The sequence below is a fragment of the Equus przewalskii genome, chromosome 1 (genome assembly GCF_037783145.1).
Source record: "Equus przewalskii isolate Varuska chromosome 1, EquPr2, whole genome shotgun sequence".
Taxonomy (NCBI): domain Eukaryota; kingdom Metazoa; phylum Chordata; class Mammalia; order Perissodactyla; family Equidae; genus Equus; species Equus przewalskii.
Window position 1 is genome coordinate 94777372 of NC_091831.1, and position 12542 is coordinate 94789913.

Here is a 12542-nt window from a genome sequence, read left to right on the forward strand (position 1 = left end):
CCGGTCATTAGGGAAATGTCAATCAAAAACACAATGAGCTATTACCTGACACCTGTTAGAATGGCTGCCAAAAAGGAACAGAAGATAAGTGCTGGGGAGGATGTGGAGAAAGGGGAAGCCTTGTGGACTGTTGGTGGGAATGTAAAATGGTACAGCCACTATGGAAAACAGTATAGAAGTTCCTCAAAAATTCAAAAAGAATTACCACGATCCAGCAATTCCACTTGGGGGTGTAGACCTAAAAGAATTGAAAGCAGGATCCCAAAGAGATATCACAGCCCCATGTTCACAGCAGCGCTGTTCACAATAACCAAGGAGGGGGAAGTAACTCGTGTCTATTGATGGATGGATGGATGGATAAGCAAAATGTGGCATATACCTCCAAATGAGTATCATTCAGCCTTAAAAAGGAAGGAAATTCTGACACACATACAACACGGGTGAACTTTGAGGGCATTATGCTAAGTGAAATAAGCCAATCACAAAAAGACAAATATTGTAGGACTCCACTTATATGAGCTATCTAGACAAATTCACAGAAACAGAAAGTAGAATGGGGGCTGCCAGGAGCTGGAGGGAGGGAATGGGGAGCGACGGTTTAATGAGTACAGTAGTCCTCCCTTATCCCGTTTTCCTTTCCATGGTTTGTTACCCGTGGTCAATCACAATCCAAAAATGTTAAATGGAAAATTCCAGAAATAAACCATTTGTAAGTTTAAAACCGCTCACCATCTGAGTAATGTGATGAAATCTCGCAATGTCCCTCTCCGTCCCACCTGGGACGTAAATTGTCCCTTTGTCCAGCATATATGCTACCCGCTCGCCCATGAGTCACTTAGTAGCCCTCTCAGCTATCAGATCAACTGCCGTGGTCTCCCAGTGCTTGCATTCAAGTCCCCCTCACTGTGCTTAGTAACGGCCCCAAAGCCCAAGTCGTGATGCTGGCGATTTGGACAGGCCAGAGAGAACAGTTGTTGTTTGTTACTGTGCCTAGTTTGCAAATTAGACTTTACCACAGCCAGGTATGCGTAGGAAAACACAGTATACATATAGGGGCTGGTACTGTCTAGGTTTCGGCATCCGCTGGCAGTCCTGGAACGCATCCCTTGCAGATAAGGGGGGACTACGGTAGAGTGTTTCACAAGCTAAAAGATGGGCTGCCCAATGTGAACATATTTAACACTACTGAACTCCACACTTAAAAATGGTTAAGACGATAAATTTTATGCTGTGTATTTTACAATTAAAACTAAAAATTTTTAAGATAAAAAAATGAGTATGCAGCTTCAGGAAGAAACAAGTTAAATAAACTTGTGCTCTGTAATATAGTTATAAAATTTTAAAAAATCAACAACACAAACTCTGGAGGTCTGATATTTTCTTGCCACATCCCAAGCGCCATCCTGAAAGCCACCCGCCTCCGAGGCCAAAGCACCCTGCACGACTCAGCGCCAGCACCCCAGGCCCCGACCCTGGCTGCAGACTGCCCAGAAGAGGCCGCTTCACCCACTTTTCCAACTGAATTTTATTCCAGAAGAAACGGTTTTACAACACAGCTGATTGTAAGCCCAGCACACCTCCCCACTGCTAACAGCTCCAGCTTCTTTCAACCCACAGGCGAAGAGCTGAAACTGCTGCTCAGCTGTGAGTGAGTGGGGCGTCAGCTACAGAGTTTTAAGGAATCCAGAACAAAGTCCTGGAGGCGGGCCAGGAGTGGGCCATGACTCAGACGCTCCCTGTTGGGCAGGTGGGGAGGGAGGGGGTGACAGGACAATCTGTGGCCTGGAGTTCAGGGGTGCCTCACCCTTCCTGGCCCTGCTGCTTTGCTCAGACTGACACGAAAAGCCCTTGTTTTTCTGCACACAGCAGAGGGCCAGAGTCCATGCAGGTCACGCAGCTGTGGGGAGCACTGAGAACCCTGGCCCCCACGCTGTGTCCTCACCCCAGGCCCAGCCCCACCTGCTGGAACAGCCACCGCGGTTCTGTCTGGGCCAAAGCCGCTCAGCCCGAGGGGTGTGTTCAGGTGTGTTACCCTGCAGAGGCTGAAACTAATCCTTCGAGAAAACCCAGGTCCCCTTGATCAGGGCCCACCCCTCACCGGGCCCCATGCTGAGCACTCGGCACTCCATCCTCATGACCACCACCTGAGGTAGGTCATCTCATTACCCCCATTTTACAGAGGAGAGAGCAGGCTCGAGGGGGAAGCCACAGACTTGCCTAAGGTGTCCAAGCTCTAAGTGACAAGAAAGATGGGGCTCAAAGGTCTGTGTGACCTGAGCTCTTAGCTACCCCCATACCCCAAATTTGCCTTTAGGAAACACAGAAAGAGGAATGGGGGATGAAATCCTGACAGAGAACATTTTTAGAAATTTGGAGGAAACCCAAGCACCAAAGAGATTGTCAATCAAAGTGCCTAATGGGGCCCTAGCCCCAGTGGACACGCGGACTCTGCTCCTCTACAGACTGGTGGCCTTGCTCTTAATAAAGGCAGGCAGGCCCCTTCAGTGCAATTCTGCAGAGGTCCCAGAATTCAAGCCACTGTCTTCTTTCTCAGACTTTGCTTAAGAGAGTCTAGTGTTGAGTGGGCACGAGGAATGCCTGATTTGGGTCAAAATAAATATCCAGTCTCCACCCAAAGCTGATCCGCTGTCCCTCTTCTCGGAATAGCGCCTGGTGACTGCTGGTGCCAAGCACGTGAGGAGCAGCTCCCCAGCGGGCTGACTCCATCCCAGCCTACACTGAGCTCCCATGATGGCTGAGCCAGAGCGCCAGTTCAGACAGAAGAACCATCTCCTGGAGGGGCCTTGGCTACAGCTGCAGGGCGTGTTTACTCTGAACCGGAAGAGGACTCTGGAGGAAGAGGTAGATTGCCACAACAGGAAGAGAACTTCACCCCAAGTCACTGACTTGAGATAAGGGAGCTCCTGGATATTGACAGCCCCACCCCGGGAGGGAGACATTATCCCTTTAGACAGCACGGCGTGGGCGTGGGGAAGTGCCAGCCTGAGACAGTGTGTTGGCACATTCCTACTCCTGCTGGGGCCTAGCAGCTCGTCCACCTGACATTTTCACGGTGTCTATAAAGTGCTGTTAGTAAAACCACAGGAGTGGAGAAAAGGGGGACAACAGCCCTGGAGAGAGGGGGCTGTGCTGTGGGCAGAGGGAGTGGAGGACAGAGGGCCCCAGCTCTCCGGGCCCTGGAGGTGCTGGCTGCATCCAGCCACCTTCAGGAGGCACCCAGTGCTCTCTTGGCCCCTCTCCCCACCCTCGGAAGCTGGCCAGGAACCTCTCCTCCCTCATTCTCTTCTGTCCTGGGCCTCCCCACTTCCTCCGCTGGTGGCCAGGTCCTCTGGCCAGTACTGGTCCTCCATATACTGCTCCGTGTCCGTGCTGCTGTCGGGCTCCCTGTCCTCCGGGTGGGTGCGGAGGCGGCTGGCCTCCTGCTGCTCCCACTGCACCTGCACCAGCTGGTAGAGCTCCATGGCCGTCACGGCATCTTCCACCGACGAGTGCCCGTGCTGGCCCACCTGCGGACGAGAGCCCACATCACTGCCCGAGGTCCTGGTGAGGGGCCCGTCACTGCCGGCTCTGGGTGCAGGCCCAAGAATGTGCACTCTCAGAACAGGGTGTAGAGCTCGCTACATGGGAAGGCATGGCTTCTATCAGTCAGCAAAGCACTGGAATCTCAGCTGGACCAAGCCATCTAGCTTCTCCAAGCCTGTCTTCTCAAACAGGAAACATGGTAAAAATCTCTGCCTTCAAAGGCTTGATGAGCAGAAGGAACAGTGAATGTGAAGTCCAGTGGGAGCAAGAGAGGCTTCCGCCGGACCCAAGGCTCCAGCTCTGCCTGCAGGAGACGGAGGTTTACATGCAATGCAGACAGAGCCTGCGATTGGGGTGGGGGGCACAGACGGGGAAGAGATCGGCCTGGAAGAATGTGGCTGGCTCTCACAATGCACTGGGAGGAAGGATGGAGAAAACATCCAGAGCTGCTTGTAGATGCGGGCGACCTGCGCTTTATCAAGGACCCCAGGACCTGGGCAGGGGAAGGAAGATGAGGAGGAGGCTGGAGGCAGCCTCACAGCCCTGTCCATGGCCTAAGCAGGCCTTCTTGCTCCCCCCAACTGCTCCTGCACCACGCACCTGGATCTTCTTGTGCAACAGCTGCAGGGCCAGGTCCTTAAGAGAGACCCGTGTCCGGGTGTGGAGGCCGGGCTGGTTGAGGAGGTTGGGGACGTAAGTAGTATCCCGGGTCTGGCTCCGAGGGTGAACATACTTGAGGGCCTGGAAGTCATTGTGCAGCGCGTGCCCCACCACCACCTTGCCCTTCAGGAGCTTGAGGATCTGTGGGAGAGAGAAGAGTCAGGACGGCCCCCGTCTCAGGCTGGCAGGAGACACATCCTGAGGCCCTAACCAATGGGTGCACGGACCCCTCCGGAGGGAGGCAGCCCGGAGAGGGAAGACCAGGAGCTCACAGTGCACCAAGCGGCCCTCCCCAAGTCTGAATGCAGGCCCTTCTCCTTACTACATACTGCGACCAGGGGCACACTTAAGGCTGTGCCCTGTAAAGTGGGGACGCTGCTGAGAGCATTCCGTGGGGTGCTTATGAGCATCAAAGGAGATCACAGATAGGCCAGGTCTTCTAGTTACTCAAAAAAAGCAGCTCTTTCCTGCTGGCACACCTTCTTCTCTCGGCCTGGAAGACTGACCCAGCCCCCCTGCCCCACCCAACTCTCCCTGCCCCACCCAACTCTCCCTGCCCCACTCAACTCTCCCCACTCCTCCCAGGGCTGGTGGTGGCATGAGCTGACCATCTCACGGTCATGGCTCCCCAGGACTCCCCATCAACATCAGGACCCGCTGTTCTCTCCTTCAAGTATACATTTAGCTCTGGCCTGGTCTCTCCACTGCCCCCCCCCCCCAATGTAAGCTCACTGGAAACGTGCAGGAACCATGTCTGACTCGACTGGTGATGCTCAGCGAAAGCTCAGCACACAGATGACTGATGAAGACCCGCTTGGGGAAGTCCACAGCACTGTGCCTAGCACTGGAGACACAGCATCCACAGCAGCTGTTGTATTAACAGACGCTGTCCTCAGGATTCTGGCCCTCCGCCACGGTGCTGCACAGGACTCCTACTTCTCACCCTCGGAACCTCTCTTGCTCAGCCCTGACCATCCACACAATGCACTTCTCTCCTCCCTGCCTTCTGCCCACCTCAGGCCCCAGGGAGGCCACGTCCATAACCACGGGCCGGCAGCCCCCTCCGGCCCTCTCTGCTGGGCTTGGCTCTCCTCAGCACTAGCTGCTGCCCTTCCAGCCTGCCTCTGCTGGCATCATGTGGTTTATCGCTAAACTCAGCCTTCACAGCAGATGGACACGGTGCATTCAGATTAGCCGTAGGGACATGCCAGCACACTCTAGTCACACCTCCCACAAGCCATGGGGTGGAAGGGATCAAGCACACTCCACACTGGCTCAGAGTCCAGGCATACAGGAAGTGGTCCTACCCCTGGGAGCACCTGCAACCTGGACGAGGGACGTGTGGGGGAGCTGGAGGGTCTGCCACAGGCCTCCCTTCTTGTTGCTTCTGGTCCTAACAGGCCTGCTGGATAAACCACCTCCAAATCGTTTGAAGGAAATGCTTAGGCCGTATCTTATGTGAAAAAGGACCACACAAGATGACAGAGCAGTATTTCCCAAATTTCCCTAATCCCAAGAATAACCCAGAAACGTCAGGTGCTTCTGCTAGAACGCCTGTTTTGAAAATGCAGAAGGTTCCAACGTGATTGATAGATTAGGACGCAATTTGAGAACAATGCAAATTTCGCCCTGGCTTACGCACGAATTTGCCGTTGACAAACACTGTGAATGCAGAAGACCGCACCCAGCTGAGCTGGGCCCCGCAGGGATGCACAGAACGCAGCCACCACAGGCTCTCCCAGCGCCCTAGTTCAGCTGTGACGAGCCGCCATCCACACTGGCACTCCCTCTTTCCGCCTAATTGCAGAGAACTCTGACCACTCGACCACAACGCAAGCTGCAGCCCTCCCGACACCCACTTCAGAAGGAAACCTCAGATCTTCTTCAATGTGCTGTGTACTGGTGCATTTATGCATTTCTGAACCACTTAGCATGTGCAAACCTGTGCTCCCACTCTCACTAGGTTTCTATGTTTTCATTTTTGGGGTGTCGCTGATGACGTTTTTTGAATGTTGTGTCCCTAACCCCTTACCCCATAAGCTCTGAGGTTTTTTTTTTTTTTTGAGGAAGATTAGCCCTGAGTTAACTACTGCCAGTCCTCCTCTTTCTGCTGAGGAAGGCTGGCCCTGAGCTAACATCATGCCCATCTTCCTCTACTTTATGCGTGGGACGCCTACCACAGCATGGTGTGCCAGGCATGCCATATCCGCACCCAGGATCCGAACCGGCGAACCCCAGGCCACTGAGAAGGGGAATGTGCGAACTTAACCGCTGCGCCACCGGGCCGGCCCCTAGCTCTGAGGCTTTTATGGCGCAAGTTTGCACAGCATGATTGTTAGGGATGCACCCATCAGAGCCCTCTCCAGGCCGAGGATCAGAATCTCCATGGAAGATGCGGGGACAAGGATCCCAGACTGTTAATAAGGCTTTAGGTGTTTCCTATTCTCAAGCACATTTGGGAATTCTTGGCACACACTAATTTATTTTTTTGCAAAACACTAAAAAATTAACATCAGGAAATATACCAAGACATTTAACACCTGAAGGTGATCGTGACAGCACAGTGGGACTTACCATTTTCTCCGGACAGGTAATACTTTTACAACAGAAAAGGAAACGTCGAGTATAAGCTGCTCTACACCTTACAGTTGGCACAGGCTTCCCAGAAATGTGATCACACAGAACACCCCACGACCCTTCCGTGCAGGTAGGTCAGGACTTCACGCACCCTGTTCTATTTCCCAAGATCACTCACTGCCAGGGGCCGAGTGGTGACTCAAACCCAGGGGTGCTCTTCCCTGCCCATCACAGTGACCCAACAAGCCCCCAGCCCTGCCCTCACCTCTTTCTGGGCCACCTGGAAGGGGATGGCCTTCCGCATGTGCTGCCGAGTGATGCCGCTCCAGCGAGTGCGGTAGTCCACGATGGGCATCTCAGGCCGGACGTATTTGTCATAGAGGACGTCACCGTGGTAACTCACCACGGAGCAGCGGGCCAGCTCACTCACCCGCCCGTGGGGTCCTGTGCCCACCATCTCACAGTCTATAGCCACACACTTGCTGGGCAAGGGCCCAGCAGATTCCCAGGGGGCGGGCTTTCTGCTGCATGGGACCCCTCCAGATTCGGTCCTTGGGCGCTGGTTCTCCCTACTGGCAGCTTCAGTGCCCAGGGGTGTGTCCGCCGGCACGGGCGTTGGGGAGGATCCTGGCTCTGGGGGCGTGCTCAGCAGCCCCTGCTCCTGCAGCAAGGCCTTCCGGGCCATGAAGCGCTGGTGCTGTCGGCTCTTCCTCTTGTGCTTTCTCCGAAGCACATCCTTGACAGTCGGGCTGGCCAGGGAGGGGCACAGACACTGGGCAGGCTCAGGGGCTTGCCGGGTCACCATCCCAACCAGCTCACCGCTCGGGCCAAGGGAGGCCTGGGAGGTAACCTGGCAGCAGGGCAGCACGCTGGAGAGAAAACACACAGGGCAGAGGGGTCAGGTGAGGAGTGTGCCCAGCCAGCCAGTCCTGGCCCTCCCTCCCTCTCTCCCTCCTGCAGTGCTCCACTTGGTCTCAGCCTCCCAGAATGAATCGAGGACCTATTTTAATAATAGTTGCGATAATACAATCCATTTGTTGTCAGTGCTGTCGAGTCCATTAACCCTCCTAGGGACCCTGTGTACAGCAGAGTGGAACCCTGCCCAGTCTTCTTGCCCGGTCTCCATCCTCTCCTTCCGGCACTGTATCAGACAATGCTCTGCTGCTATTTATAGGGTTTTCATGGTCGGCTTTTTTGGAAGTGGGTGGCCAGGTCCTTCATCCTAGTCTGTCTAGTCTGGAAGCTGTGTGGAAACCTGTCCACCATGGGTGACCCTGCTGGTATTTGAAATATTGGTGGCATAGCTTTCAGTGTCACAGCAACACGCAGCCGCCACAGTATGACAACCAACAGACAGGTGATGTGGTTCTCTGACGGGGAAACCAGTCCAGCCCATGGCGGTGAAAGCGCCAAATTTTAACTGCTAGAGCACCAGGGCTGGCGAGACAGTCACTACCACACGCAAAGTGCTGTTCTAAGTACTTTTCATGGAATCACTCAATCTTCCCAACAAGCCAAAGTATTATTATCCTCACCCTACAGGTAAGAAAACTGAGGCATAGAGGTTAAGGAACTTGGCCAATTACTAAGAGAGAAAGGCTGATGTGAGCCCAGAATCCACTCTCAGCCTCCCAGCTACAGCCCACCTCCAATGCTGTTAGCATCAAAAATTTTTAGAGGTGCGGTTATGGGAAAATAAAGGTCACAGAAGCAATATATACTATATAATCCCATTAGAAAAACAAAACCTTTATGAAATGTGAAGGCAAAGACCTATAGCAGCACCTGGAGAAAAAATTTCCCAGGAAGCCCACCATAGTTATTTTGGTATATATTAACCAAAAAGAGGTAATTTATTTACTTATTTTCTAACTCAATCACAACAGCATCTACAAACATTTTTAAATAGTTGGGCGTGTTGTTTAGTCACCATAAGCTATAGGCAGTGGTGTGCTGGTAAACCAGCTCCACTTAAAAAAAGGAGAACCAGAAAAAGCCCTGACCTGTAGCCCTCGCAGATTTCTGGGGCACCCCCAACCCTGGCCAATTTCAAGCTCTCCATCACTGACTGCGGGCCGAGAAGAGATGCTGTGGCAGCCCACTGCTCCAGGAAAGGTCTGGTGTTCCCGTGCGTTTGCAAATCCCGTGCAGTGAGGCCAGCCTCCTCCCAGCAGTGAAGGCCCCGGCCTGGAAAGCCCCCTCACATTTACTGCGCTCAGTCGGCCAGGACATTTTTAACAGACCAGGAAACCAAGGCTTTGAAGAGGGCAGAGCAGGGTCCGACTTAGCTCTTTCTAAGTTACCTAAACAGCTGGCCTTCAGGGTCCTGGTGTGTAAAACGGCCAGACTCCCAACTTCTTTTTTTTGAGGAAGATTAGCCCTGAGTTAACTATTGCCAGTCCTCCTCTTTTTGCTGAGGAAGACTGGCCCTGAGCTAACATCCGTGCCCATCCTCCTCTACTTTATATGTGGGACGCCTACCACAGCATGGTGTGCCAAGCGGTGCCATGTCCACACCCGGGATCCGAACCAGTGAACTCCGGGCCGCTGAGAAGCGGAACGTGTGAACTTAACCGCTGTGCCACCGGGCCGGCCCCTCCCCACTTCTTGTGTAAAGAGGAAATGACACAATATCCGAGTGCTGGGATCTGCATGTATTATGTACAGTAGGGGCGCAAGAGCCACTTGCTCCCTTTCTCCCAGAGGTGAAGACTCTTGCTCGTGGTTGGTGACCAGCTCTCCCAGGCTAGAGCTGCCTCGGCCGGGACTCACTGTCCCCTCCCAACCCACAGGCCTTCCTCCTGCCTCCCTTCCCACTCCCGTCCCCCCCACTCACACATTCCCCAGGAAGCCCTCTAGAACCACCCTTTATCCCACTGGGTTCAGAGGCCAGTGCCGCACTGAGGCTCTCCGGGGTCCAGCTGGGCCAGGCGCGGGGCAGTTAGAAAGGTGGATCCTGGACTCAAGGAGTTCAGTTTCACCACAGAGGCAGCAACAAAGCAGAAAGCATGGGAAGGGCTGCCTCAGCAGTGCCAGGGAAGCAGAACCGGCTGGAAGCGGTTAAGTCCACGTGAAGGGGGAAGAGCAACCCTCCAGGCGGAAAGGAGAGGGATCAGTGGCCATGTTAGGGGCAAAGGTAACCCAGGGTTGAGGAAGACAGGCCCACAAGAAGCCTGATGTCCCTGGGGCGTGAGGCACAAGGTGGGCCACGGCTGGAGGACCTGCCCCTCTCTGGGAAGCCCAACACACTCTGGTGGCCCGTCCACAAGCCACTCCAGCCCAGGCTGGTGTCTCCAGACTGGTCTCTGCTGGTCGAGTGAGGGTAACCCAAAGGCACCCAGGGAGGGCACTGAAGTGGCACGGCAGCCCTGCCCCAGACATGACCAGCCTAGCTGGAGACGAAGAAGTTCACCCCTCTGTGCCCTGGAGCGCTCCTAGGGCAGGATAGAGCCTCGTTTGTCTCCGTCCCTTCCCCACAGCCAGCACAGGACCCAGTGCATAGTAGGGAAGTGTGTGAAGGGAGCTGATGCCAGACCTGCTATCTGCCAGACCGTGGGGACTACAGAGCCGGAGATGACTGTGTCCTAAGGGAACCCCTGGCTTGGTGGGGAGAGAGGCCATCAGAAACCTACAAGGCTGCGCTCCGGATGGGAGTGACAGACTGAGGACCGGCACTAACTCACCAGGCCAGGAATTCCAACAGGTAGAAACCTCGCATGGAGGGGACCCTGAAGGGCTTCAGGAAGGTCTGCCAGGCCGCCCAGAAAGGGAGAGTCACCCAGACAGAGAAAACGCAGACACAACGTCCAGGAGGCAAAGCACACCCACGTGGGAAGGCGAGGAGTTCGGTGCAGCAGGTGAAAAGCAAGGAGGTCGGGGGCGAAAAGGCTGATGGAGACGGGACAGTGAGAGAGATCTGCTCCTGGAGGGTGCTGTAAGTCTGGGCTTAATCCCGAGATTGATGGGGAACCATTGGCCTCCCTCAAGGTTTAGGGAGAGGGTGACAGGAGCACAACTGCCTCATGGGAAGAGGTCTGGAGACGACAAGACGCTGAGCAAGAGCAGCAGCGATGAAGAGAAATGGGGGGGAGGGGAGGAGTGCCATCTGTTGATGACCCCGCCAGGGCGAGGCATGGTGACCCATCCTGACTCATCCTGCCTCTGCTTGCTCATCTGGTCCCCAAGAAGCTCCTCCCTTTTAAAAAGGCTCTTAACTATAATCGACTTCCTCATAATGACAAGTCACAGAGTAGAGCTGACTAATAGAGAACCTCGGTTGGCCTCAGCCCAGCAACCGGGAGACCAGGCCTGCTAATAACTGACTCCTGCCAGGGAGGAGGGCCCTGCAGCTCAGGAGCTAAAGCCAGGACTAGGGTCGCTGACCTCCCTGACCTGCTGGCAAGATTTCAAAGCAGCCGGAAATGAGGTTCCCGGAGAAAAGGTCTCTGGCCTTGTGTTTCAAGAGATGAAAGCAGTCCCCTTCTACACGCCCGTCAGAACGGACAGTTAGTTATCAAGGGCTTGCCCCAACCCTGGGCCCCCAGATGGAGCTCCCTGAGGCTGGGGAGAAGTTTCACCCCAATGACACAACCGTTTCGGGAAGGACACACACAGATCCTCTCCAGCCCCGAACCAGCACTGTGGGGATCAGCAGCGAGCAGGCCTTTGGGGACAGGCCCCGAAGGGACCGCGCGGTCAGAGGCACCAGTGGCAGCAGGGCCACCCACCTGCCGGCTGATGCGGGAGGCAGTGGGCAGTTCTAGACCCTGCTCCGGCGCTAAAGCGCCAGATGAACGTCCCCAGGGCAGAGGCTTCCCCAAAGCAGTTCAGTACCAGAAACCACTACGACGGCTGCGTAAAACGCGCATTTCCAGGCCTGCCCCGACACCTTAACAGCCATTTGGGGGAACGGGGCCTGAGAATCTGCATTTTAAAGAGCGCGGCCCCACCCCCAAGCCATGACAGTAAAACTCGCCCGAATTTGAGAAAACCTGGCTCGATACCCCCTCCCCCCGCCCACTAAGAAGTTCCCCGCCAGGGAGAGTCGGAGGAGAGCCCCGCGCCATCTCCCAGCCCGGCGTGCGCAAGAGAGGCCGCATGGAGGCCTGACCTCACCCCGGAGGGACTCGGGCCTTGGTCACTCACTGGCCGCCGCCAGCCAGGCCGAGTCCCATCGCCCTGCGCCGCCCCGTCGGGTCCCAGAGCCCACAGCCGGCGGGGACGCGCGACCGGCGGCGCCTGGGCCCAGCCTGCACACCTGCGGGCCAGGAGAGCCGGTCGGCTGGGCCCGGGCGCCCCCCGCTTCAGGCCGATGGTGGACACACGTGCGGACCCCGGAGGCCGGGGACACGCCGCGTCAGCCCGCGCGACCCCGCGGTCCCCGGGAGGGTCCCCGAAATCACCTGAAGCCGGGTCCCTCTCCTGCCGCCCGCACGTGGCGCCCCGGCAGCCGGCGGTTCCCACATGCCTGGACAAGCCCCGCGCCGGCCGCCCGCCTATTGGCCCGCTGAACGGCAGCTCCCGCCTACGGCCTCTTCTGATTGGCAGGGAGCCTGGCTCTGTGAGGGTTGGCGCGCGCCAGCCCAAGGGGCGGGGATTCCTAAAGGGGCGTGGTTTCTGCGTCGCGCGTGCCCAGCAGGCGGGAAATTTTAAAGAGACCGGAGGAGAGCGTGGTCCGCTCTCGCCCTGTCCTGGTCCCATCTGTGTCCCCGGCTCCAATCCACCCCGCCTCCTGGGTCGGGATGTGGGCCCCTATGAGCGTC

The 12542-nt window shown here is 55.9% G+C and overlaps 1 protein-coding gene across 2 annotated transcripts; it reads right to left on the reverse strand.

The window, feature by feature from the left end:
* Window positions 1-1507: 1507 nt before the first annotated feature.
* On the reverse strand, window positions 1508-12325 carry AEN (apoptosis enhancing nuclease). 2 transcript variants are annotated; one of them, XM_070617984.1, is made up of 4 exons: window positions 12183-12325; window positions 7046-7649; window positions 4144-4344; window positions 1508-3527 (listed from the first exon to the last, which is right to left on the reverse strand). In XM_070617984.1, the coding sequence occupies exons 2-4, from the start codon at window positions 7583-7585 to the stop codon at window positions 3297-3299; spliced, it is 972 nt and encodes a 323-aa protein (XP_070474085.1). In that variant the 5' UTR covers window positions 7586-7649; window positions 12183-12325; the 3' UTR covers window positions 1508-3296. The 2 variants fall into 2 exon arrangements, with proteins under 2 accessions (XP_070474085.1, XP_008523642.1); XM_008525420.2 differs by lacking the exon at window positions 12183-12325 and adding an exon at window positions 9262-9355.
* Window positions 12326-12542: the final 217 nt, after the last annotated feature.

What these genes read in the sequence shown, in the direction of transcription:
- AEN (XM_008525420.2), bottom strand. An exon ending in TCCAGGTGGCCCAGAAAGAG is followed by an intron (nt 4,345 to 7,045) that starts GTGAGGGCAGGG and finishes TCTCTCCCACAG; the next exon opens with ATCCTCAAGCTCCTGAAGGG. An exon ending in TGTTGCACAAGAAGATCCAG is followed by an intron (nt 3,528 to 4,143) that starts GTGCGTGGTGCA and finishes TCTCGTCCGCAG; the next exon opens with GTGGGCCAGCACGGGCACTC.